Here is a 26,737-nt window from a genome sequence, read left to right on the forward strand (position 1 = left end):
AAAATTTCCCACCCAAAGTTTCTATTCAATAGAAAATTGGGGTTTCAATTAACCCTCCCTCCAATTTTTGATGTTTCATTCAAAGGATGGATGTGCCATCTATTTAGGTCTGTGGTCAGGTGTACAATTTTCCTTTTCCTCCTGGTGTTTCCCATGATTCCTTTTATCTCTCTTTCCAACTGACACGCACTATGATTACTGCACACATCTATTGGATGCAGGGTCTTTAAAGAATGGCTGCATGTGGGAATTTTCTAGCAAGTGTGCAGCATTAAATAATCATTCATCCTAAAGAAATTACTTGCAACTTCTCCAACATTCACTAATAAGTACAACTATACATTTTGCCTGATCATTTTAATGTCTAGCACTAGCCTTTCTTCTGTTCCTCCACAATATTCCACACCACTCTTGATGCAAGAGCCTTCTGCAATCCATCCCATTTTTATTGAATATGTCTTCTTTTTTCTCTCCTTCTGTTAGGGTATGTCTACACTACCCCGCTAGTTCGAACTAGCGGGGTAATGTATGCATACCGAACTTGCTAATGAAGCCCGGGATTTGAATTTCCCGGGCTTCATTAGCATAAAGCCGGCGCCGCCATTTTTAAAAGCCGGCTAGTGCGAACCCCGTGCCGCGCGGCTACACACGGCACGGGCTAGATAGTTCGAACTACGTAGCCATTCCGAACCATCTGTACTCCTCGTTCCACGAGCGTGTAGCCGCGTGGCACGGGGTTCGCACTAGCCGGCTTTTAAAAATGGCGGCACCGGCTTTATGCTAATGAAGCCCGGGAAATTCAAATCCCGGGCTTCATTAGTAAGTTCGGTATGCATACATTACCCCGCTAGTTCGAACTAGCGGGGTAGTGTAGACATACCCTTAGTTATTATCAAAAGGCCTCAGACAGCATGAGCATCTGCCAATATGGACCCCTGTGTTTGTGTGGAGTCCCACTGGAGTCAAGGGTCTGTGTTAGTGGATCCCTATGCAGGCCCCAGATCTAGTCTGTAAACTGTTGTTTAACTCTGTTAGGCTGTGGGATAACTTGTGTGAAAGCCACTATACAACACTAAGTATATTCATATTTTTATTATATATCCAAATAATTGTTCATAGGACTCTGCACTGTGTTCTTGGTGGAGTTCCTCACAATGTGCTCCATGCATCAACAAAGTGTAGAGAATGCTAGCACATTATTTTCCCATGATTTTCCTCTAGCTATCATCTTTGGAAAATCATGGGAGAAAGCAGAGATTCCAGAAGACTGGAAAAAGGCAAATATAGTGCCCATTTATAAAAAGGGAAATAAGAACAACCCAGGAAACTACAGACCATTTAGTTTAACTTCCATGCCAGGGAAGATAATGGAGCAAGTAATTAAGGAATTCATCTGTAAACACTTGGAAGGTGGCAAGGTGATAGGGAACAGCCAGCATGGATTTGTAAAGAACAAATCCTGTCAAACCAATCTGATAGCTTTCTTTGATAGGATAACGAGTCTTGTGGATAAAGGAGAAGCGGTGGATGTGGTATACCTAGACTTTAGTAAGGCGTTTGATACGGTCTTGCATGATATTCTTATCAATAAACTAGACAAATACAACTTAGTTGGGGATACTATAAGGTGGATGCATAACTGGCTAGATAACCGTACTCAGAGAGTAGTTATTAATGGTTCACAATCCTGTTGGAAAGGTATAACAATTGGGTTCTGCAGGGGTCTGTTTTGGGACCGGCTCTGTTCAATATGTTCATCAACGATTTAGATACTGGCATAGAAAGTACGCTTATTAAGTTTGCAGATGATACCAAGCTGGGAGGGGTTGCGACTGCTTTGGAGGATAGGGTCATAATTCAAAATGATCTGGACAAATTGGAGAAATGGTCTGAGGGAAACAGGATGAAGTTTAATAAAGACAAATGCAAAGTTCTCCACTTAGGAAGGAACAATCAGTTTCACATATACAGAATGGGAAACGACTGTCTAGGAAGGAGTATGGCAGAAAGGGATCTAGGGTTATAGTGGACCACAAGCTGAGTATGAGTCAGCAGTGTGATGCTGTGGTACAAAAAACCCAAACATGATTCTGGGATGCAATAACAGGTGTGTTGTGAGCAAGACACGAGAAGTCATTCTTCTGCTCTACTCTGCGCTGGTTAAGCTTCAGTTGGAGTATTGTGTCCAGTTCTGGGCACTGCATTTCAAGAAAGATGTGGAGAAATTGGAGAGGGTCCAGAGAAGAGCAACTAGAATGATTAAAGGTCTAGAGAACATGACCTAAGAAGGAAGGCTGAAAGAATTGGGTTTGTTTAGTTTGGAAAAAAGAAGACTGAGGGGGGACATGATAGCAGTTTTCAGGTATCTAAAAGGGTGTCATAAGGAGGAGGGAGAAAACTTGTTCATCTTGGCCTCTGAGGATAGAACAAGAAGCAATGGGCTTAAAACTGCAGCAAGGGAGGTGTAGGTTGGACATTAGGAAAAAGTTCCTAATTGTCAGGGTAGTCAAACACTGGAATAAATTGCCCAGGGAGGTTGTGGAATCTCCATCTCTGGAGATATTTAAGAGTAGGTTAGATAAATGTCTATCAGGGATGGTCTAGGCAGTATTTGGTCCTGCCATGAGGGCAGGGGACTGGACTCGATGACCTCTCGAGGTCTGTCCAGTCCTAGTATTCTATGATTTTATGATTATTATAAAGAAAGCAAAATGAGAAGGGGACAACTAGGCTACATTTCTCACAACAAAAGAAATGTAGCCTGGGGGGGGGGGGTTATTTTTCTTTTACATGGCCAAATGTGCAGAATGCATCATCAGTAAAATCCTTGCCTTAAAGTAGAAGTTAACACAAGTCAACCCACAGGAATTCCCTTCTCTTCCTTCACTCTTATTTTCCAGCACTGGTCAATACAATCCCTCCTTTCCTGGCACACCTCACAGGCCTTTTTCCCTTTTGCACATATATAGGCTTAACCTCAAGGTTAAGGAGAATACCTATCACATGAGGAGTGATGGTGGTGATACGGAAAGGTAACAACTTAGTTTCTAATTATGATGCCCTCTGGATTAATGAGAGTAGGCACACTTGCCAGGGCAAACATTCTGCCCTCCATTAGTCCAAGCATTACTGCATTTCACAGAAGGAATCTGAGTAACGCATCATATTTAAATGAAAAAGATCTAACTCATGTTTCATTATGGCAGATTACTTGCTAGAACAAGAACACAAACGTACCTAACTGCAAAGAAGATAAACTTAAAAAACAACAAATGGTCTAGTAGCACCTTAAAGACTAACCAAACATGTAGATGGTATTATGAGCTTTTGTGGACACAGCCCATTTCTTCAGATGACCGGAGTGCCCACGAAAGCTCATGATACCATCTACATGTTTTGTTAGTCTTTAAAGTGCTACCAGACCATTTGTTGTTTTTTAAGTTTATCCTGTACAGACTAACTCAGTAACCCCCCGAAGCTGCAAAGAAAATGTAAAAGTTCTTAGCCACTTAAAGGAGTTTTATAGGTTAATAGTCATTTTAAAATAATGCCTTTGTTGTGTTACAAAATAACTTAGATTATTAAAAGTAAAAAAAAAATTGAAAATTGTAATTTTTAATGTTTATGCTATTCTTTTTTTTTAAAGATTTCTCATTTGATTCAGTTTTCCTATAAGTTAAAACATTTTCCAGTCATTTTCACTTTTTTCATGCACTAACCTAGAGCTATAATGTCTGGATTACTCACTCACTTCATTCATATTTCATTCTTACAGTTCGAAAAACAACTGCACAAATGTAGAGCCAGTGAAAGACAGTGGGTTAGGTTCTTAAGCTGGTGGAAAGCGGAGTCATTCCATTGATTTCAAAACTACATTATTTTACACTTGATGAGACTGGGGCACTATTTAATTCTCTTTCGTATCCTCAAAACAGATATTATGTTGGCAGCATAAATGCAAGCTGCCCAATATTGCCCTGCCAACATGCTGTAACGTTATACTAGAGGGACTGTGTTAATGAGAAAGGGTAATTCAGTCTCTATGTCCACTCAGCTCTTGGCCACTATACTGAGATTGCCAACAAGAGTAATATTTGATGGCCACTGTGATGATGTAATCTGGAATGTGCACATCTGTCTATTTTCACTGGATTCCACTAACAGCTGTTTCCTCATTCCTGAATCTTTAGAAACATAAAATTAAGCCATAGAAACATACAGGAATTTGCAGCCATCTTCAATCTTCAAATGCAGTTACAGTCTCTTGGCGACTCTTATCCTTACCCTCCTGCACTTGAGTTAGTAAATGAGATCACCACCCATTTTGTGCAGCTCACCAAACCTGGAATTTGCAGCTTTAATTTCCTGACTTTTAGTCTCTAAAAGCCATACCTTATTTTTTGTGGCTTACATTTCCCATTACACAGTGGTGTTTACTGTAAAGAAAATACTGTAGGGAAATCTATGGGGATTTTACATATTCAAGGACTGCACAGCTTGGCTCTGTGTTAGAAATATTACACAAGTGCCCAGAATATAAACAGTACTCTACATTTGCTTTCGGACTGCATTCCTCCTATGGACTGTGTTTCCATTATGCATACCTATGGGGAACTATTTAATGAGATTAAAAATTGTTGAAGATTGTATAATTTTACTCTTGTCAAAGAATAGGTTTTGTTTCTGCTATTCTTCACAAAAATATGGGCTAATAGTTCAGGAGTTTGTCACATCCCATTTCATGTTATATGAATTATTTAATCTATTTACTTTAAGGAAAATTAAGGATTATGTTTTTACTAAAATCCCAATAAACTATGATGTCCCTTTCTAGCCTGTCATTTCCTCTGATTGCAGATATGTGTAAGGTAGGTGAAACATGGGCTCTCCCCTTTTTAACAGCCCCAGTTTTCTATATCTTCCCTGCTGGATTAATTGGGTGATGCCAGGATTCCAGATGTGGCAAACCAAAGTGTTGAACACATGAAGCTAGCTTTAGGCATAAAGCACTGTGAATTTGATCCTGAACTTCACCAAAAATGACAACAAATCAGGACATAATACCACTGCCTCACATCATTATGCAACCTTAATTTGGCCCCCTTCTCTGTGTGCTTTATGACATTCTCTAATTATATCATCACATACTGCTTCTTCTGTAAGCTCTGCACTATTTATTGTATATGAACCCACTTGTTGGTCCTGTTTCATCACAATGTTCAACCTTTGCAAGCTGCAGGTTTATTATAGTCTCACTCAGTCTTTACTCCTATAGACTTCGGCGAGAGGTTTTGCCTGAGTCAAGATGGCAGGATTTGGTTTCAAGCATGAGTGCAGATCTGTGCATACAGCTCAATTGGAGTGTTTTTACCTGAGGTTTTCAGAACTGAATTCTGACTCCAGAAAACGAAGGAACAGATCTCTCCCCACTGGATCCTTCAGCACCTCATCTATAGAGAAGCCCCATCTTTTCACACGCTGTTGGCTGGGCTCTTTGCTGTTAAGGTGAGGGAAAGGAAAGTTAAGAGTGAATGCATGTTCACCTGTGGTCCAAAAAGGCTGAATACCAAGTGACTCTAGCCAAAAGCATGACAAATCAGCTGAGGGTGAGGCTGCATTAGTAACGCACACAAATGGAGGCTGCCATATACCGTTTGAAAAGAAGAAGAACTGGATGCTAGAGTCCTTGCTATGGCAAATTTATTAACCTGGGAGGTGCTTATATATTAAGGAGATGTGAGCCAATACAAAATCCTGTAACAGACAGAACCAGAGTGGCATATCACCTTAAAGATGTTCTGAAAGGAGAAATACAAGTTTAAGTGTTGTTGTGGGAGGAGGAGAGTCAAGACAGAGTATGGAAGATATAGGACAATGCTGATGTTTGAAGGGCCACCTTCCCATACAATGTTTTATTCATAGCACAAGATGATGGATGTTTTTCACAGTGTATGATCCTTGCATGATTATTGATCATGCACTTTTTTCACATATTTCTTAAAGACACATGGCAGTTGAGGAAATATATTTCATTAGACCAACTTCTGCTGGTGAGAACAACATGCTTCCTTGCTCAAAAAGTCTGTCTCACTCATGAGCAGAAGTTGATCCAGTAAAAGATTACTTCACCCTCCTTGTTTCTCTACCATCCTGGGCCAAGAATGGCGCCAGTAACATTGCAAACACCACATGTTTCTTAGTAACTTCTTATTCTACAAGGCAGAGCTCTTTATATTGTGGTGCACAAACCACTGCTGGTCTACAAAGAGCTGGAGTGGGTCGCATGGTTCAGGTGTCTTCTCATTTTCAATGGTAAGACTGCATTACAAACTAGCTTAAAATACGGTAAGGCCAAGATATTTAAAGGTGATTAGTGATTTTTCTCAGTGCTCAACTGGATACACTTCAAAGGGAACCCAATTGTCTGAAAATCAAGCCTTTTTAAGGGGTCTTAAGTTGGACATCCAAAAATGGAAGCACATTAGTCACCTTTGAAAAAGCCTCTCCAAAATACTTCCCTAATGTTACTGTTCCATGGAAGTAATTCCTATAGTTACATCAGGGATATTGTGTATTTGCAAATGGGAAGAAGTGGTGTCTGCTACTGCAAATTAGAAGAGATGTGTCTGGGGAAACAGCATTGAATTCAAATGTGGCCCACACGATGAAAATGTTTGAGGAGTCTCTGATTAAGGGGGAAATGATGTTAGGTACCAAATAAGAGGCATTCATTAAAATACAGCATGGTTGCTGAGACTGGTAGTATTTAAATTCTGTTGCATTTCCCAGAGTATGGGGTTCCAAAAAGGACTAGTGGCAGCGTCACAGTAGATGCATAAATTAAGATAGGTAGGCCTTTGCCAACACATGCTTGGTTTGAATGGGATGTGAATAAGATCATTTTCTTGAAAAAAGGGGCAGCAGGGAGCATCAGCATTCCAAATTATTTAAACAAGTTGCATCTAAATGCAGATGCAGCTAATGCTCTGGGAGTAGAGAGTAAAATGGATTTCTCAAGCTGTTCTCCCATCTCTCAGCAATATCATCTTCTCACATTCACCACCAGGAGAATCATCTCCATGAACTTGACCTGAGACTCTAGTGGCAGTGAGGCATTTCTTTTATGTTCATACATAGCACTGACATCATAGTCCTCAGGAGCACATAAGTCTATCAGGAAACACTGTGCTGACCACTTAGGGAGACAGTGTTAATATAATGTCAGGAACCAGCGTACCAGCATTCTGTTTACCTCAGAGGGGTATTTTGCTACATCTATGGCTGTGTATTCCATACAAACCCAGTCAAGAAGATTAAAATTGCATCAGGATCTTTCAGGGGAAGCAAAATCTAAAACGTGAAACAGATTTTTTAAAAGTCCAGGGCGTCACGAAATAAAACACAAGGGAAGTTGGGATTAAGAAATGGACAACTGGTTCCTGTGGGCAATTGAGTGAAAGTGGGGAGGTACCTTTCGCAGAAGGAAAGGTAACAAATGCCCATTTGCTATGTCCTCAGATTTGTTTTAGAACAGAATTTGATGTCAGGCTGCTACTCCCCATAAATAGCCATGATTCAGCATACACTGGCTCTCCAAAGGCAGCCCGAGGATTTTTTTTTTAACCTCTGAGTTGCAAGGATCAGATTTTACCATAGGTCTCACATATAGTCAGGTATGAAACTGACTGGAGTGAATTTGGAGCTCTCCTGTCCAATATTTGACTATTTTAATATCACACTCTGGTCATATTTGGTCCTGAGTACGAATGCCAATTCAGTAGTCACACGGTAAGAGCAAGGGCTTCAGAGAAGTGGATGGTGCCTAATTACCATGATATCTGAACTGGGCTATAGTAATGTGACCAATGGTGTGTGTTAATCATCTGGGGAGGCAGGAACCTGGTATTCTAAGGCCACATTCAGAGCTGCTCTATACTGCTAAACCTATGCTTAGGTGTGAAGATGCTAGTCCCAAGTGCTACTATCAAGCAGAATAAAGACAGACACTGGGCTTGACTTTATTCTGCCTTCCATCTTGGGCAGTCATTCACTCCTGTGCAAAGTGGGTTTGACCCACATAACCATTTTGATTTAACAAAATTGCACCCCCATTTCTCAAGGATGTAAACAAGTACAGAATGTGCATGGCAGTGGAGAATCACAACTAGATTATTTCCTTTACATTTTTACATATTTATTACATATCATAGAATACCAAAACAAACAAGAAAGGCCCAACCCTCTGTGGCCATCTAATATAACTCATGAAAAGAAAAGTTATCATAAGCCCTTATTTCTTGCAAGCATGTATGACTTCTGCACTTACATGCATACCTAACCTACTGTCAATATGGAGCATAAGAGGAGCTCAATACAAATACAATGAAAGGACTGCTTTAAGATTATTTATAATTCCCATGGAATTTCCCCTTCTTACCTCATTTCTATGTCCCATAAAGTAGTGTCATCACTTATCCAGGGATTGGAAGGTTCAGCAGTAGTTATAAATGGATCATATTCAATGTACTGGTCTGAGTAAGTTATTAAACTAGGACAGTGGAAAAAAAAAGAAAAGAAAGTGGCCTAGATGCAAACATGTGAACTGGCGATCTACAGTTAAGAATTTTCCATTTAGTTTTACATGTTGGTCAGATTTTCCAACAGGCACTCACTGCTTTGCCCCGTGCCACCACTCATACATGGAAATAGTGCTTTATTATGACAGGGTAGGTAAAGCACATGTCATAGTTTCTATGCCTTGACTGAATGAATATGAAAACACTTCCTGGGCAAATAACTGAAGATGCAAATTTAAAAAGTGGTTTCCACATATACTTGCAAAAACATCTCGAGAATTCCCTTATGGAAACATTTTTGTGAGTAAAACTTGATCAGTGAAATAACTACAGTGGGGGAGAGGGGAATCACAACATGAAGATGAACACAGTTAACGGAAATTCATTTATTCATTTAATGCTATCCACTGAGTAATTGTAGACATTTTTAAATAAATAATCATAGAATCATAGAACTCTAGAACTGGAAGGGACCTCAAGAGGTCATCGAGTCCAGTCCCCTGTTCTCACAGCAGGACCCAGTACCACCTAGATCATCCCTGAAAGATGTCTATCTAACCTGCTCTGAAATATCTCTAGTGATAGAGATTCCACGACATCCCTAGGCTATTTTTATTCCAGTGTTTAACCATTCTGACAGTTAGGAAGTTTTTCCTAATGTCCAACCCAAACCTCCCTTGCTGCAGTTTAGGCCCATTGTCTTGTCCTATCATCAGAGGCCAAGGAGAACAATTTTTCTTCCTCCTCCTTGTGACACCCTTTTAGATACTTGAAAACTAACGTCTCTTCTCAGTCTTCTCCTTTCCAAACTAAACAAGCCCAGTTCTTTCAGTCTTTCTAATGAGAAGAACCTTTTATTGACAGTGTCAGAGAAGCCAGAAAGTTTGCTCTGACCTGTCGTGCTCCTCAACCCTCCCCTTTTTTGTTCCTAGATGTGGGCAGAAGGCATTAAAATCACAAACTTTTGTTATGTAGCAGGTACCAATGGCTCTTTGGGGCACTGAGTCTTATGATGTCTTATCTCATTTCAGTAATTACATTTCAGGACTGCTTAGGGGTTGGAGGAGGGAGCAGCATCTAGTTGAGTGGCATCCAATTTCAGAGAGAAGCAGCAAACCCAGAGATGGAAATGTGAGAGGAGGTCAAAAAATCAATCAGGTGCACTCTGCTGTGAAAGTTAAATGGGTCCTAATAAAATAATGAGAATGCATTGCAGGCGCCACAAGTAGTAGCAAAAAATAAGTTAATATTAAATAAAGCAACATGGGCTAAGTGCCTTTTGCTGATTCAACTTAGTAACAGCAGCTGGATCATTGCTCATCTAAATGAAGTTATAGGCATGGGCAATCCTAAGAAAAATAAATGTAAGCTAGGGCTTTTGGCCTTTCACATGATATATTATAATTCTAGCAGAAGATGTAGTGGTTATGCTTCACTGAGGGGTGCAAGAATAGTGTGAGGTACTTCTTACAGACACATTCACAGGGGTACTATTAATGCAGGGAATTCACAACTCCCTAGGCATGGTTCGCTACATAACGGTTTTCTACCAGCACACATTCATGCAATGTCAGAGTACGAACAAGAAAAGCTCAAAACACTGTGGAAGGGTGTGGATGGATTTTCTGAGTAACAGTCACTTCACTTAAGGTATCCAAACCCTAAAGCCAGTAGTGGGCGGGACAAGCTGAGAAATAAATGTGGAGGAAGGAAAGAGAGTGGTTTTCACTGCATATTTCTTACACATACAGCAATAGAGCAATGTTTGGTTCCTCAAGAATTGTTGTGGTGGGTAGATTAACATAGAATCATGGATACCTAGAGCCAAAAGGAACCTGGACTGAGGCAGGATCATGTAAGCCTAGACCACCTCTGACAGGTATTTGACTGATTTGTTCTTAAAAACCTCCAGTGATGGAGATTCCATAGCTTCCCCAATCTAGTATTTATCTGTTCTTTACAGTTAGAGTGTTTTTCCTAACTCCTAATCAACATATCCCTTGGTGCAGATTAACCCAATTACTTCTTGTATTACCATCAGTGGACATGAAGAATCACTGATTGCTGTCTTCTTAATAGCAACTCTTAGCATATTAGAAACCTTATCAGGTTCCTCACTTCATTCTTCTTTTCTCAAGACTAAATACCCAATTTCTTCAACCTTCCCTCAATGGTCAGGTTTTCTGAACCTTTTGTTGCTTTCCTACGGACTCTATTTTGTCAGCATCTTTCTTGAAGTGTGGTGCTCAAAACTGAACACAGTACTGCAGCTGAAACCTCACCACTGCCAAGTAGAATAGAACAATTATTTCCTGTGTCTTAAATATAACAGTCCTGTTAATACACCCCAGAATGGTATCTGCCATTTTTGCAACTGTGTCATATTGTTGATTGACGTTCAATTTATAATCCACCATTACACTTTGTGGCTCAGGGACTTCTTGCTGCCTAAAAATTCCAGATCCACAATTTGAAAGGATGTTTCATTTCAAAATTTAAACTAAAGTAAAAAAAGTAGGACAACAGAAAATATTCAAAATAAAAACAAAACAGTTGAAATTAAAGATTTTGGCTGGCCTGAATCATTTTTTCAAATTTTTTAGTTCACTTTTTAATTTTTTTTTTAACTTTTTGTCATTCTGAAGTGGCAGCTGGCAGAAAAGGGATTAAAAGCAGCCCTAAGGAGACTATGTCAGAGGCAGCCAATTATAACAGGGCTGAGAAGAGCAGCCAATCCTGACCTTGCAGGCTCATATGAGAAGGATTGCAGGACAAAGCAGAGCAGAAGGGAAAAGACTAAGCTCCTACCAGTAGGAAGGAGTGCCAGGTATGAGGGGGAGCTAGAGAGAGTTCCTGATGGGAGGCTAAGGTCTGCAGGTCAAGGCCCTGGGGTAACGGTATAAGGGGGTTGTAGAGGTGCATAGGAAGTGGCTCTGGGATAATGAACTGCAGTTACCACCGAGAGAGAGGCTGGACAGAGACTGCAGGTCCCCCAAATGTCAGAACACAGATTGTGGCACAAAGGGAGGACAATGTCTCTGAAGAGGATGCTGGAGTCCTGGGAGGACACCCTGGTGAGCAGAGCTAATTCCAATGACAGCTGGCAGGAGGCACCAGAGCGGGACTGTGATGGTGTTCACATACCAATTTGGGATAGTAAATCTCAACTTTTTTTGAATAAAAAAAAAGAAGGTGCTCAACATCTTGCAGGAGTGCTCAGCATCATGCAGGACAGACCCACCAGTGATCAGCACATTTCATGATTTAGCTGCAGATGAGAAACACAACTGTGCAGGAGAGTCAGAGTGTATCTGCACTGCAATTAGACACGTGTGACTGGTCTGTGCCAGCTGGCTCAGGGGAAGATTCTGTTTGATTGTGATGTAAACATTTGGGCTTCGGCTGGGAGTCCAGGTTCTAGACCCCGATGAGGTCAGAATTTCAGGTATCAACTGCACCTGGAATGGCTTAGTGTATTATGTCTTGCTAACACTGCAACTTGTGTCCCCTTGCACCCCTCCTGCACTGCAGAAATCCCTTTATACTGAACTAAAAAAAATGCATTGGTGTCGCACAGGGTCCTGCTGTCAGTATTCGGCTGTCTAATGGAAATCACAGGAAAGAAGTCTCCATTGTGCTGAAGCATGCAAAACTGCCTCACCATCAGCTAAATTAATCTCTCCAAGTATGGACTTTTTCTGACAGTGACAGTAATAAACGCATCTTCTTATTCAACAGGACTGGTCCTCATGTGTTCAGCATTTTACATGCTGACTCAAGAGACACCACTCTTTGTTTCAGATTATTGTTCCCATCAGCGCATTCCTTCTCATCTGCCCTCTCCTCTGTCCAGCCACATAACTAATCACTCCTTTATTATTTTTTTCCTGATCTGGTCTTCACACCTCATTCAGTACAGCTCCCCATGTCTGGGATTCTCTTCAAGACCCCATTTACCATGCTTTTAAACTCCAGAACAAATCTTAAGATTTGACTCTAAAAGAAACATGTAACCCTATAATAACCTACCAAAGTAACGCTTGTCCTTCATGGATTACACTTGTCTTTCTCCCTGTTTTCCAATGCCTGCTACATTCTGAATACCAGAATTATGAACTGATTGGTCAATCATGCACCCCATTTGCAACTGGAAACATGTAATTAGGAAGCAGCAGAGATTTTTTTAAACCAAAATATAGTACAGTGATGTGTGAAACAAACTGCTAAAATAAAAGGGAAAACAGCAGTTTTCTTCTGCACAGTAAAGTTTCAATGCTGTTTTAAGTCAATGCTCAGTTATCAACTTTTTAAAGAACAGCCATGACATTTCGTTCAAAGTTACAAATTATCTCCATTCTTGAGGTGTTTGTAGCTCTGAGGTTCTACTGTATCTGTTTTCATTACGTCTTATAGTTTTCTCTGGTGAATATTTCAACATCTATCGACTTAAGTGACCTGTTATTCCTGGAGGTTTTCAAGCCTTGGAACATTATTAATAAGAATACTCTGGCTTGACATAACCATATTGCATAAGACAAATTAATAGAACAATAACATTTTTAAATAAAAGGGTTTTTTGTTTGAAAAAAGTAGTTAAAGTAGAAAAAAACCCCTTTTTATTATTAATTGTTAAAATTAAAGCAAAACATTTTGAATGAGTTGATCTGAATTTTTTTTCCAGATAATCAATTTATAAACAAGTTTGAGATTTTGACTTGTCTCAGTTTGGGACAGGAAAATGTCTTAAAGCCTCTTAAATTCTCATGGGATGGGAAACTATTTCCTGACCAGCACCAGTCAAAATAACTAATCACTTTTGAAAATACTGGCAGTAATAAATACTACTATTAATGATGACAGTTCAGGACTACCTGAGAAACATGTATGTTCCTCAATGTTAATAAATTAATGAATTCTACCAATTTTATCCTTCAGAATTAATACAATTCTTGAAAATCTACAAAAAAGAAACTTATTTGTCTACAAATTACCTGTCCGTAGGTAGTTACTGCCTCATGATATCAACATCATTATTGGTGAAATCGATGCAAAATGACCTTTACTATAAAGAACAACATTCAGCTGCTAACTGCCAATGGGAAGAAAGGATTCAAAAAGCCTAGAGCATAAACATGAATGTAACCATTTTCAATACAGGAAAATATCATTACATTTATGCAAGATCCCATAAAACATTTGAATGTTTCCTTTTTAATTGGATACGTTTCTATTAAAATGGTTAGGTTTGATGACCCGTCAGGGAACTCACTTTCAACTGTGCGCCTTCTTAATTTGCCTAATTCAGTATAAATATGTTGAACCCAGGAGCTGATTCTGCAAAGCACAGAAGTTTGCAAGGTAATGTCTTTTTAATTTATTCTAAGTATGGCAAATGCCCACTGTTTCTCAATTATTTAATAATTTTCAATAAAGGGCCAGCCTTCACCTGGTACTGCATAAAATATAATGACCATTGTTCCATTGCTTTAGATTACAGTGCAGTTCTGCTTTGCAAAACAACTCTACATTGCATTGTGGGGACTCCTGTTTGTATCAAAGATTCCATTGCTCATTGTTATAAAACAACAAGTAACTAAGTTGTTTTATAACTGCCAGCCCTGCAGCCTCACCCACTGGGATGTTAAATCCAAGCAGGTTCTTTTCTGACTCATGCTTCATCACCAGCAATAAAGATGCTACAGAACAAATTGTGCTGACATTTGCATTCGTGTGGCCCTAACGTCTTAAAGCAGTGCCTGTTAGCCTTTCTAGACTATTGTACCCCTTTTGGGAGTCTGGTTTGTCTTGCTTACTCCCTCATTTAAACTGCTTGCTTATGAAATCAGACAAAAATACCAAAGTGTCACAGAATACTATTACTGAAAAATTGCCTACTTTCCCATTTTTACCATATAATTATAAACTAAATTGATTGGCATATAAAATATTTACCTATATATCCCTGTACAGTATATACAGCAGTATAAGCAAGTCTTTGTATGAAATTTCAGTTTGTACTTGTGTTGCTAGTGTTTTTAATGTAGCCTGCTGTAAAATGAGGTACATATCTAGATGAGTTGATGTACTCCTTGGAAAGCCTCTGTATTTCCAGGGGTACACCTATCCTCGGATGAGACCAGTGTCTCAGGGTCTTCAGTGAGATTGAAAAGCTGTATGTGGAGGCAGAATATGGCCATGTAACTGAAATTGCACTGTCAATTTTATACATGATGTGTGAATCAGAAGAGAATCCAGCTCATTCTCCTGGAGCTGCATTGGCTAACAGGAAGAAAGAGCAACCAAAAACGAATTATTTTTGTACAAAATGAATTGGGAAATGCTGTAACTGAAACGGAACTGTTATCATCCTTTGGCCTTGCACCATAACTTTACAGAAAAAATGACCAATGTGATAATCTGACATGAAGAACCACTAAGACAACCAGAGAGCATTATAATAATGCAAGTTAAAAAACTTACCTTTCAGCTACTTTGGACATTTTTAAACAGTGTCTGTCTATCTGCACATTCAGAAAGGTTATCTGGGAAAGGAGAGGATGATTAAAAGAGATTAACAACCCTGCAGACTGAGAGCCAGCAGAGCTGGAACCAGGGACTCCAGGGGGCCCCTCTTTTTAACATTTGCAAAGTAGCCTTGGGAAGGTGCAGAAAATTGGTTACAATGGGTGATCAGCTCCCCCCACCACAAAGTGTAACCTCTTCCTAGTGCAGGGCTGGGTTCATCCTTAGCCCTTCACCCTTGCCCAGGGGCCCTGCCTCCTGCTCCCCATCATTTCTCCCAGAAGCTGGGCTATTATAAGGACCAAGCCTGGGCTGCTGTAGGGAGCCTGGACCTACAAGCTGCCCTGGGTGGTGTGCCATAGGAAACAGTTCCCAGTTACCCTGGCCAGGCAGCAGGGCCTCAAGGGAAGAGAGGGAGCAAGGAAAGGGAACAATGTGTGGAGCCACAGTTCTGACACCAGTGGCCTCCCTGCCCCCATGCCTCTCCAGAGGTTCTGGCACTCCTGTCTGGAGCATCCCGATTGCGTCACAATGCAGTCTCCCTTTGCATTTCATGTGACATACCAGTTTGCAAGGGAGTAGCCATCTGTTCTCTCCGACATATTAGAGAGAACACAATCATGAGACAGGATTACTTGAGCTGGAACAGAGATATTGATGTTGCCCTTCCCTGCCCGCATTCATCCGGTTGGCTATGCCCTCTGATCACAACTGCGCAACCTTTTGCTACACTTGGGTGTTACTGTACCAGCTTCCCCCTGTAGGGTTCTACTACAGAAAGCAGCCTTTATTCCGACTGGAAATTCCTTGGAAGCCCTACCTGTGGAGGCTGTACTGAATAAGCAGAACCTCCAGCTGCTTTGGATACATCCTCCTCGCTTGTCAATACCACCAACTTTTTGAGTATCCCTGATGATTTGAAGGAGAGGCAAAATCATGGCTAGAGATGGTCCACTACCTCTACAAGTCTTTAAAATCTGGTTGACCTTTTGCTTGGTGGTGGCTTGCAAGCCTATCCTGATTTTCATTGAATGCATTCATTCTTTGAAAGTACTTGCCAAATATTTTGGACACATAATTTTCCGAGAGTCGGTTGTTCACAAACTTTTTGTGTTGTCTATTTGCTATTCGTGGTGTGTTGTTGGTCACATGACATTGCATTTGCTCTCTGATTGGATGACTGGGAGCTTTTTAAAAAGATAATTACTTACAAATTTGTGCTCAGATTTATTTTAACATTTTATGGGAAATATGGTCTGTGAGCAGGTAAGGAGAGTGGAATATTGGACTCTTCAATATTGATTGGAAAGGAGAATATGGCCTGTAGCATTCATCTCAAGGTAACTGCATGTTCCCTTTCATATTTAGTTTTTGATACACGATATTTTGTTCAAAGCATGCCCACATCACCTAACATTTCTGATTTTGCACCAGGAAACATCAAGCATGTTTCTGGCTCTATAGATATTTCAAAATAAACTGTGACCATCCTAGAGTAGCTGGCTACAGTAGCTTGGTGGAAAGTAAACACACAGGCCAGTGGACAAATAGTTTTCTGTTCCCAGAACGACCAGGGTAGGGACTCCTGTAGAGCAATTCAATCAGACAGGCACCTGGAGCCAATTAAGAGCATGGCTAAACCAAGAGAGAGACAGGCTAATCAAAACACCTACAGCTCATTAAGGACCTGCTAGGGCTAGTTTAAAAGAGTTCCCTTCAAAGAGGGTAAGGCAAGCTAAGGACTGGGAGTGAGAAGAGGTGCTGTGGAGGGGCAGGAAGGATGTAGTCAGACACCAGGAAGAAGGTACAGGGAGAGGTCATTTGGGGAAATGGCCAAGGGAAATACTGTAACACTGGTAATGGAGGAAATATGGCATGTCGCCACAGCCTTTGGGTATGTGTACACAGCAAAGTTATTTTGAGATAACTAGTGTTATTTCAGAATAACAATGTGAGCGCCTAACTGCCATTCTGTTATTTCAAAATAATTTTGAAATAACGGATGGCTTATTCCGAAATCTGTAAACCTCATTCTATGAGGAATAATGCCTATTCCAAAATAGTTATTTTGAAATAAGGCATGTGTAGATGCTCCACTGGTCCTATTTTGAAATAGCCCCTCACCAGGGCCATTCAAAGTTATACTCCCCGGTGCCTCCTGGGGCTCTAAATCGAGATAGCACGTCTACATTAGGGAAGCCTGTCTTGGACTAATTTTGAATCTTTCCTGCAGTGTGGAAGCTTATTCTGAAATAACTGCAGTGTGGATGTACCCTTAGGGTCTCTGGACTGAAACCTGTGTAAGGGGACTGTTACCCCTTACTAAAACTCTGTGGGAGTTTTTGGTTTACCAGCTTCAGAAGGGGAAGGGTTCATGAGACTGACAGACCCCAGAGACAATGGAAAGCAGTCAACACTCCAGCTCAGCCTGACTGACAGGTTGTAAGTGGGGATTGTTCTGGCTCTGTCTCTGAACAAACAAGCTGTGTGCAGAAGTGGTCCTGCAAAGACAGAGAGCTGAAAGAGGAGTACAAGAAGAAGTCCTGCAGCGACAGAACCAGACACAGACAGGCCAAGCAGTGCAGACCCTGTGTTGAGCAGCAGACTGGCAGTGCTCAGAAAGCCAAAAGGAACAGAGAAACAACACAAGGAGCTGGAACTGGCCAAGCAGCACAGCCTGCAGCTGGATGTGGTGAGCTACTGGGACCTGCAAAGTGTGGGGAAAGGCTCTGGACTGGGAGAGGGGTCTGGCCACTTAGAGACTGAGGCTGTGTGGTCACTGCCAGTGCAAGCGTGTCCAGCCTGCAGCCCCTTGCAGCACATCCAGGGCTTCTAAGGAAGAGACTGTGAACTGTCCTTACACTCTGCAGACTGCTGTGTTGATGTCCCTGTGCTACAGAGCAGGGCTGTGTGTTCTCATTTAACCATTCTCATTGTTTCTTATTCTATTCTCTTTAATCAGTTGATGTTTAATAAATTGTATTTGCTTTGAACCTTATGAAGTGATCACTGGGCCAAGAAGGCCTGCAGTGTAAAGAGAGCACCTCGGAGTGGGGACACCCTAACTCCTGCCCCTAGTGACTACAAGGTCAGGGATTAAGCCCCAGGAAACCTGGGCCCAGCCTTGTTGGGGTTTCAAGGGCTCTGCTACTCAGGAGAGTGGAGGGGGAGCCCTCAGGATCAGGGAGCCGTGGGGTAAAGGAAGTGGGAGCGGGGACTCAGATCCTTTCGCTGGTTCATTTCACCGGGGTGTATAGAAGCCAGGAAAGTTCCCCACAAGAGCGGGACCATTCCCCCGCTTACACCTGGAATAGTGGGTGGGCCTGGATTCCCCCAATACTCTCCCACCACTACAAAGTGTCCTCCTGAGAGAAAAGACAGGACTATGCAGCACTTTAAAGACTAACAAGATGGTTTATTGGGTGATGAGCTTTTGTGGGCCAGACCCACTTCCTCAGATCAATTTGTGGAAGAAAATTGGCACGACCATATATACTAAAGTGATACAATAAAAAAAAATTGAACACATATAAAATTGACAAATCAGATTTTAGAATTGGGGGGGGGGGAATGTTAGTGTCTGTGAGGTAATGATATTAGGGGTGATAATTGGGGAAGCTAATATCATTACCTCACAGACACTAACCTTCCCTTCTCACCTACCCGCCCCATTCTAAAAACTGATTTGTCAATTTTATATGTGTTCACTTTTTTTTGATTGTATCACTTGGGTATATATGGTCATGCCAGTTTTCTTCCACAAATTGATCTGAGGAAGTGGGTCTAGCCCACAAAAGCTCATCACCTAATAAACAAACTTTTTAGTCTTTAAAGTGCTGCATAGTCCTGTCTTTTGTTTCAGCTAGACCAGACTAACATGGCTGCATCTCTATCACTATTCTCCTGAGAGGGGAGACTGGGCTTAAGGAGGGGTTTCACCTAACCCACTGACAGGCCTGTGATGAAGGAGGCTCTGTAGGTTGTGACTCTTGCCTCTAGTAAAGGGCGAGAGGCTATGCTGAAGGCCCCAGCAAGTCTCTGAGGCAAATACTAACGGCCTAGATGCACAAGACTCCCTGAGGTAAGGCTGGAGGTCTGTCACAAAATATAAACATCTGTTTGAAAACAGTGTACCCAGTTCGTGGAGGAGTTGTTCTAAGGTGATCTACTCACTTGTTTTCGGAAGTCCTCTTTTGTAGTTTTTCGTACAGGTTGGGAAGGCATATGTACAGGGCTTTGGGACTGAGAATCTTCTGTAACCCCATATACTGACTGAAACAAATTAAATGGAAAATTACAGAACTTTGCTGTTATATACATAAGGGAAATCTGTGCAAGAAAACAGTCGATCAATGAGTCAGCAACTTTCTACTGCTTGTCTTTTCAGAGACCAATAATTCTTAAATTTGGAACAAATTCATAAATGAGATTGTATCTACAAATTCCTGAATGCTGAATAGCTGTAGATGTGCTAATTGAAAATTGTAATTTTTCTGTGATGAGCCCAACGGATAACAAATGTCTCTGCTTGATAATCACAGATATAGAAGATGTTTTTTCTTCTGATTCCCTATCTTAGTATGTTAATTGCAAAAGTGAAGCTTCTACTTTTCATCAAAAAAGTTTCATTTAAGGCTTCGTCTCTGTTTATATTTATTTTATAACAAATCATGATACTTCAGAATTGCTCAGTATTTGCTTGTTTATTATAGAATTTCCTCATTTTCAGTCAGTAAGTCACACCCTCCATTTATGATGGCTGAAACATTTATTTAGACATAACTGTCCTTTTCTTTACTCTACATATCTATAGCATTTCTACAATGAATGGAAACATATTTATACTTGAGAAGTGACATTTTGATAGTCATACATTTTTAGGGTATACAGGCTACAGGGAGACTTCTGTGTGCATGAAGTTATACATGTGTGTTTGTGTGTGTAGGATAAGTAATTAAATTAGGGGTGGGAGTAGGAGAGGAAAATATAGGGGTGGTAATTCAACGCATACTCCATTTGCTCCTTAAGATGATACTAAAAAACTTTAATAGAACTTAGGGAAATAATTTTTAATCCTAAGGCTTTGATATACAGTACTGGGGGGAAAAAAGGGTTAACTTGAACCAAGTTTTCCAAAAACCTTAAAAACAAACAGCAATAATAAAAACTCACCATCAGATTTACTGATAGTACATTTATTTGTCAGGTATTGAAGACAATATCAGGCATAATCTTGTTCACTTATTTTTTTCTTTACTTGACATTTGTATGAAACATTAAATGGTTATGATAACTTTTAATAGCCAGCATACTGACATATTTGGACCATTGTGTTGGTATGCACCAGCTCATTTGTTTGCCTAGATTTGTTAAAACGGCAGCTCCGTGGACACTGAGGCTATGTTTACACTAGGGAATAAGTTCGAAATAAGATACTTTGATTCCAGCTATGTAATTAACATAGCTGGAGTTGTGTATCAAATTGCATTTTGGTGCCGTCCACACAGTGATAGATTGATGGGAGCACACTCTCCCTTCGACTTCCCTTACTCCTCATGGAAGCAGGACTATTGGCACCAACGGGAGCACCCTCTCAGTCTGAATTAGCGTGTCTTCAATAGACCTGCTAATTCAAACCCTGGATGATCGACTGTGGCTAATTTGATCTCCTCTGTAGTGTGGACGAGTCCTAATTGTTACTATCCTAGACAAAAAGAAAAAAAAACCTCAGTTCTTAATTTGAAAAGATTGCTGTCAAGTGGCTACCGCAGGAGTCTTGAAGTTAGCACTCCCTATTGCTGATCTCAACTTGGCCAAGACTTAGTCTGGTATCTGTCCATTTGTAAAACAAACATAATAAACTTACCTATGAATATGGAGGCTTAATTAATTTTTGAAAATTACTTCCAAATTCTTATTTGAAGGATGCAACATACTGTATCAGTGTGGAAGGTTTAGATTGGATATTAAGAAAAACTACTTCACTAGGGGTGTGTCCAGACTCCATGCCTCCGTCGACGGAGGCATGTAGATTAGCCAGATCGGAAGAGGGAAATGAAGCCGCGATTAAAATAATCGCGGCTTCATTTAAATTTAAATGGCTGCCCCGATCTGCCGATCAGCTGTTTGTCGGCAGATCGGGAGAGTCTGGACGCGATGCCCCGACAAAGAAGCCTTTCTTCATCGACACAGGTAAGCCTCGTGAAACCAGGTTTACCTGTGTCGATGAAGAAAGGCTTCTTTGTCGGGGCATCGCGTCCAGACTCTCCCGATCTGCCGACAAACAGCTGATCGGCAGATCGGGGCAGCCATTTAAATTTAAAATGAAGCCGCGATTATTTTAATCGCGGCTTCATTTCCCTCTTCCGATCTGGCTAATCTACATGCCTCCGTCGACGGAGGCATGGAGTCTGGACACAGCCTAGGAGGGCTGTCAAGCATTGCGATGGGTTTCTTAGGGAGGTGGTGAAATCTCCATCCTTAGAGGTTTTTAAGACCAGTCTTGAGAGAGCCCTGTCTGGAATTATTTAATAGGGGTTATTCTGGTTTGAGTAAGTGCTGAGGTCTCTTTCAACCCTAATCTCCCACAATTCTATGATTCATAGTTATTAGTATTCTGAAAAAAACAAACAAACCCAAAAAACAACTAACCTTTTTGACCTTCTGTGGGTTTTTCATACGACGACACTTTCTGATGTCCATTTCTGTTGTGTTCACACAGCCTGGCTAAGAAAGGGACATTTATAATATTACCAATGATATTAACAACTTATGTACCAGCTCCTCTTGTGGGAAAGCAATAATAAAGTTTTCATCCTTTGGTTGCAGTATAAATGTTACAAAAATACATAAAATCTTTTTTTTCAAAATGCTTTAAGGTGTGTCCTATAAATCATTTATTAATCAGTAACTGCATGTGTTAATTAAAGTTGAATCTCAACATCCAGTTCATTTGCTCATAGCTTTAGCACTCAGATCCCTTTCAGGCTGAAATTATTTGGTGTCAGGTAGAAAATGAGTTTTTCTAGAAAGCTTGAACAAAGCTGGTTTAACTGCTTTTTAAATATTCTTTTGAGGAGGGAAACACCCTTACACTTAGCCTGTACAGGCAGTCCCCGGGTTACATGGATCCGACTTACATCAGATCCCTACTTACAAACGGGGTGAGGCAACCCCGCACTAGCTGCTTCCCCCCAGCAGACCAGGGAGATGCGAAGCTAGCGCCCCCCCCAGCAGACCAGGGAGACGCAGAGCGGCTTTTCTCAGCAGACACCTCAGCTTGAGAATAAAGGACTGAAGGAAGTGAGGTGTGGGAGAATAAAACTGAGCTCTGGAGAAATGTTTGGCTAGAGTTTCCCCTACAATATGTACCAGTTCCGACTTACATACAAATTCAACTTAAGAACAAACCTATAGTCCCTATCTTGTACGTAACCCGGGGACTGCCTGTATGTGCAAATCAAAAAACTTTTTTGAAACAATTTTGTTCATACTTGGATTGTTTTGAGGATTTCTTAATGGACAATTGAAACGTGAAGAAAATCTGTTCAGCAGTTTTGAAGCCAACTTCTCCGTGTACCATGTCGAACACTGCTAGGAAGTGTAATTTAAAAAGAACCTTACCACTGGTCTGTGCACATCCCAGAATGCTCTTTCTTGACTGTCCAAAATTTTCCTCTCAGTTTTATCCTTTTTTCTGTCAATTCTAGGAGGGGAAAAAAAATGAAACAATCCCTGACTTCACTTTTCTGACTGTCTCACAATTTCCCCTTGGATTTGTGGAAACGATTGACAGCAGTATCCAGTATGTTTTTCCATACAAAGAAATGTCAGAGCCTCAAGTTGCCAAGTGACTTACAGGGTCTTGTGCAGCAAATAAAATGTTCCTGAAGTTTATTCCACCAGCCTTATGAAAGGGATCTTTTTGTTTTTAGTGAGACCTTTTTTATTGATATCAGCTCTTCAGCTGTCAGCAAGTAGCTTTTCTGATACCAGACTTCCCAGTCCCAGTCGAGCAGAGCACTTCCATCGGTGCTTAACTTTAAACATGCAAGGAACCCCACTGAAATCTGTTTACTTAAAAGTTACATATGAACTTAAAGGCTGTGCTGGATCAGCATCCAACAAGTCAGATAAACATATGATTTCACAAACCTGTTCCTTGGCCCACCGACAGAGAGAAGAGGCCACTGACCCAGGCCCCAACAATTCAAAAGGGCTAGGGGCACCTCACTGCTGCTGCTGTAACCGTGGTAGCTGGAGACCCAGGCCTTTTAAATCACTGCTGGAGCACCATGTGGTACACTCCAGGTGGCTCTGAGCTGTTGGGGGAAGGGGAACATGATGCGGTACACTTTGGGTGGCCCTGAGGTTTGACTAATCTAGCTCTTCCTCTTCTGCCTGAGGCCTTGTCCCGCCCTTCCAGGAACGTGGAGCCATTCCTCCCCTTTGCCCAGGGTCCTGGCAAGGCTGACTGTTCCCCATGGGACATACTAACAGAAGTATTGCAAATTCCTTATGGGCAGATTCCCATATCATAAAGACCAATCGCACCATCAAAACTGGCAGTGATACCCTTCTAATGCATTTCAGAAAACAAATTTACAGCCTATCCTGGAAAATGATTCCTCACTCTCACAGACCTTGGGAAACAGGCCAGTCTTTGCTTACAGACACCCCCCCCCCCAACCTGAAGCAAATACTCACCAGCATCTATACACCATACCACAGAAACACTAACCAGGAACCTATCCATGCAACAAACCCCATTGCCAACTCTGCCCACATATCTACTCAAGCGACACCACCATAGGACCTAACTACATAAGCTATACCATCATCTGGTAATGTGATAGATGCCATCATGTGTCAGCAATGCCCTTCTGCCATGACAAACCGGACAGACTCTGTGTCAAAGGATAAATGGACACAAATCAGACATCAAGAATGGGAACATACAAAAACCAGTAAGAGAACACTTCAATTTCCCTCACTCAGTAACAGATTTTAAAATGGCCATCCCTCAACAACAAACCACCACCTTCAAAAACAGATTTCAAAGAAAAACTGCAAAGTTGCAATTCATTTGCAAAATTGGCACTATTATTCTGGGTTTGAATAGGGCCAGCAAATGGCTAGCTCACTACAAAAGCAATTTTCCCTCTCTTAGTATTTACACCTCCTCATCAACTATTGCGATTGGGCCACATCCACCCTAAGGCCATGTGTACACTGGGAGATTATTTCAAATTTACTAAATTCGACTTCTGGGCACCCAATTTTGCAAATTCGAAGTTCCGTGTCCTCATTATGGAGAAGAATCAAATGTAGTCTGAGGCAGGCTCTGTTAATGTGGGTATACTGCCTCAAACTCAGAGCCTCAGGAAGCAATCTGGAGAGCTATGGGAGCCCTCCTGGAGGCCAATTGTTTCAAATTAGTGGTACTGGAGCATCCACACTAATGTTATTGTGGACTTACAAGTTTGTGAATAGCATTATTTCTCATGAAAAGCAGGACTACAGAGTTTGGATTCCATGGTTCCTTATTCCGGAATAACGGTTTTGATAGTGTAGACACATTGCTTACAAATTCGACTTTGGTGAGTTATTTTGGACTAAGGTCCTAGTGTAGACCAGGCCTAACTGAATTGGACTAGTTAGTACCGGTCCTTTACTTGGTAAGTAATTTCTTCCTTTTCACGTGCTAGTACACTTATGCCTGCTTCTGTAATTTCTACTCCAAATGCATCTGACAAAGTGGGCATAAGCTTTCATGGGCAAACAAATCGGTTAATATTTGAGATACCCTAGGACTCCTCATTGTTTTTGTAGATACAGACTAACACAGCTGCCCCTCTGATACAAGTCAGACTGAATGGAACAAGGAGAATGAACAATCCCCCTTAAGTATAATGTGGCCCCCTCAGAACACATTTGAAGCATATTGCATTGGGAAGTGGGGTAGAAGCCTGCACTGGAGGTGCACATGCTGTAATTGTTTTGTGTCTACACATAGGGCATCTGTTCCTAAAGCTCTTAGTTCTTAGTTCTGTACATTTGACACTGTTTTTAAATCATAATATAAAGTAGTATTTGGGAGAAAACCCATCATTGTGTGTGTGTGTGGGGGGAGAGGGTATTAGTTATTTCTCCTCTTCTGCCCCATTGGAGAGGTTGTGATAAGGCCTATAAATTGTCTTATAACATCACCTCTTGGAACCTATCAGTGAGAAGCCTCTTTGAGACAACGATCCAGATTCTTGGCTGCAGAGGAGGGTGGCATGCAGAGGTGTGTGCTCCCCCTGTCCCAGGTCACCTATGCACTGGTCTGGCCACCTAGCATAAAGTAAGAGCAGCCTTCAGTTGGCTGTCAATAGCCCTAAGGCATGGCCACCAAGGATAAGAGACTCACGAGGCCTTGTCTACACTGCTAAGTTTGAGTGCCGATGTGGCAGCGCTTTAACACAGCAGTGTGGCCCAGGCACAAGCGCTGGGAGAGCTCTCCCAGCACCCTAGGTAAACCATCTTCACAAGGGAAACATCTCCACACAGGGAGCCTGTGTATACTGGTGCTTCACAGCACTGTAATGTGATACACTGCGGGGGGGTGTGTGTGTGTGGAAATGTGTGTGTTTTTTCACACCCGAGTGAGAAAGTTACAGCACATAATGTGGCAGTGTAGACAAGCCCTTGGACACAGCCCACTTTCTTCAAGCCTAGTGCCTTATGCCAGATAAAGGATTGAATAGGAGATCTGATGCTGGCTTTCCACCACTGGAAGATTCCCACGCCCATAGTGGGTATCCGCCTGTGGCTGGCTACACCGGCTTTCAGGCTGCATTGTGCTAATAGTAAAGCATAACATGGTTTCAACACAATCTAGGATCTGGGCTTTTTATATAAATGTCCAAGAATATGCCATTGATTACAATATTTTTAAATTTTTAAATATTGAATTATGACAATACAATATAATTAATTGCTTTAAGGCCAGGATTGTTAGTCACTGCAACTAAATCCACTAAGGTGGCGGCCTGATATTTAAAACACCAAGCAACCACAGCTCTCATTGAAGTCCACATTGAATACTACTACTCATTTAATATGCCCAGGGCTTTGCAAGTCTATCCTGCAGGTAAATACACCAATGGAACTCTATATGCAAGGCGACGCCCAATGGTGCAGCTCTTGCACAAATGTTCCCAGATATTTTTAGTTTTTTCAATTTAAATCTTACTCTGCAGTGCTGAAAACCTAAGCCCAAACAGTACTGATATAATGGCTGAAAACCAAGAAAGAAAGCCAGCTAGTGACAGGAAGTGACTGCCACCAGTTGAGCTTTTCTGCTACAAGTAAACAAAATGGAGAAAAGAAAATAAGACTTAAACTACTTCAAGTTGTAATGATCTATGCTACTAGGGACAGAAGTACATAAATCAAAGTACATTTGTTTTGATTATGATTTTTATCTTGACAGTGAACATTTAAGCATCTTAAAGACCTAATTATTGTAACTTCTAATTTTCTCCTCTCATAAGAACACTAGTATTCTGAACTGAAATAATCCCTTAATTACCATGTTATTTTTAAGGATAATTACCATGTTCTTAAATGATCCATAATTGCAATGTAATTACAGT

The 26,737-nt window shown here is 41.1% G+C and overlaps 1 protein-coding gene across 3 annotated transcripts in view; it reads right to left on the bottom strand.

Moving 5' to 3' along the window:
* Positions 1–26,737, bottom strand: part of RGS6 (regulator of G protein signaling 6) — a 472,365-nt gene that overhangs the window by 66,659 nt on the left and 378,969 nt on the right. For all 3 annotated transcript variants that reach the window (XM_075927284.2, XM_089778523.1, XM_089778524.1), the window contains exons 9-14: positions 22,722–22,803; positions 21,750–21,824; positions 19,272–19,370; positions 15,057–15,118; positions 8,438–8,548; positions 5,372–5,497 (exon numbers count right to left, since the gene is read on the bottom strand). In XM_075927284.2, the coding sequence (XP_075783399.1) occupies positions 5,372–5,497; positions 8,438–8,548; positions 15,057–15,118; positions 19,272–19,370; positions 21,750–21,824; positions 22,722–22,803 (555 nt within the window). The remainder of the gene's footprint in view (positions 1–5,371; positions 5,498–8,437; positions 8,549–15,056; positions 15,119–19,271; positions 19,371–21,749; positions 21,825–22,721; positions 22,804–26,737) is intronic.

The sequence above is a fragment of the Pelodiscus sinensis genome, chromosome 5 (assembly GCF_052426305.1).
Source record: "Pelodiscus sinensis isolate ZL-2025 chromosome 5, ASM5242630v1, whole genome shotgun sequence".
Classification (NCBI taxonomy): Eukaryota; Metazoa; Chordata; order Testudines; family Trionychidae; genus Pelodiscus; species Pelodiscus sinensis.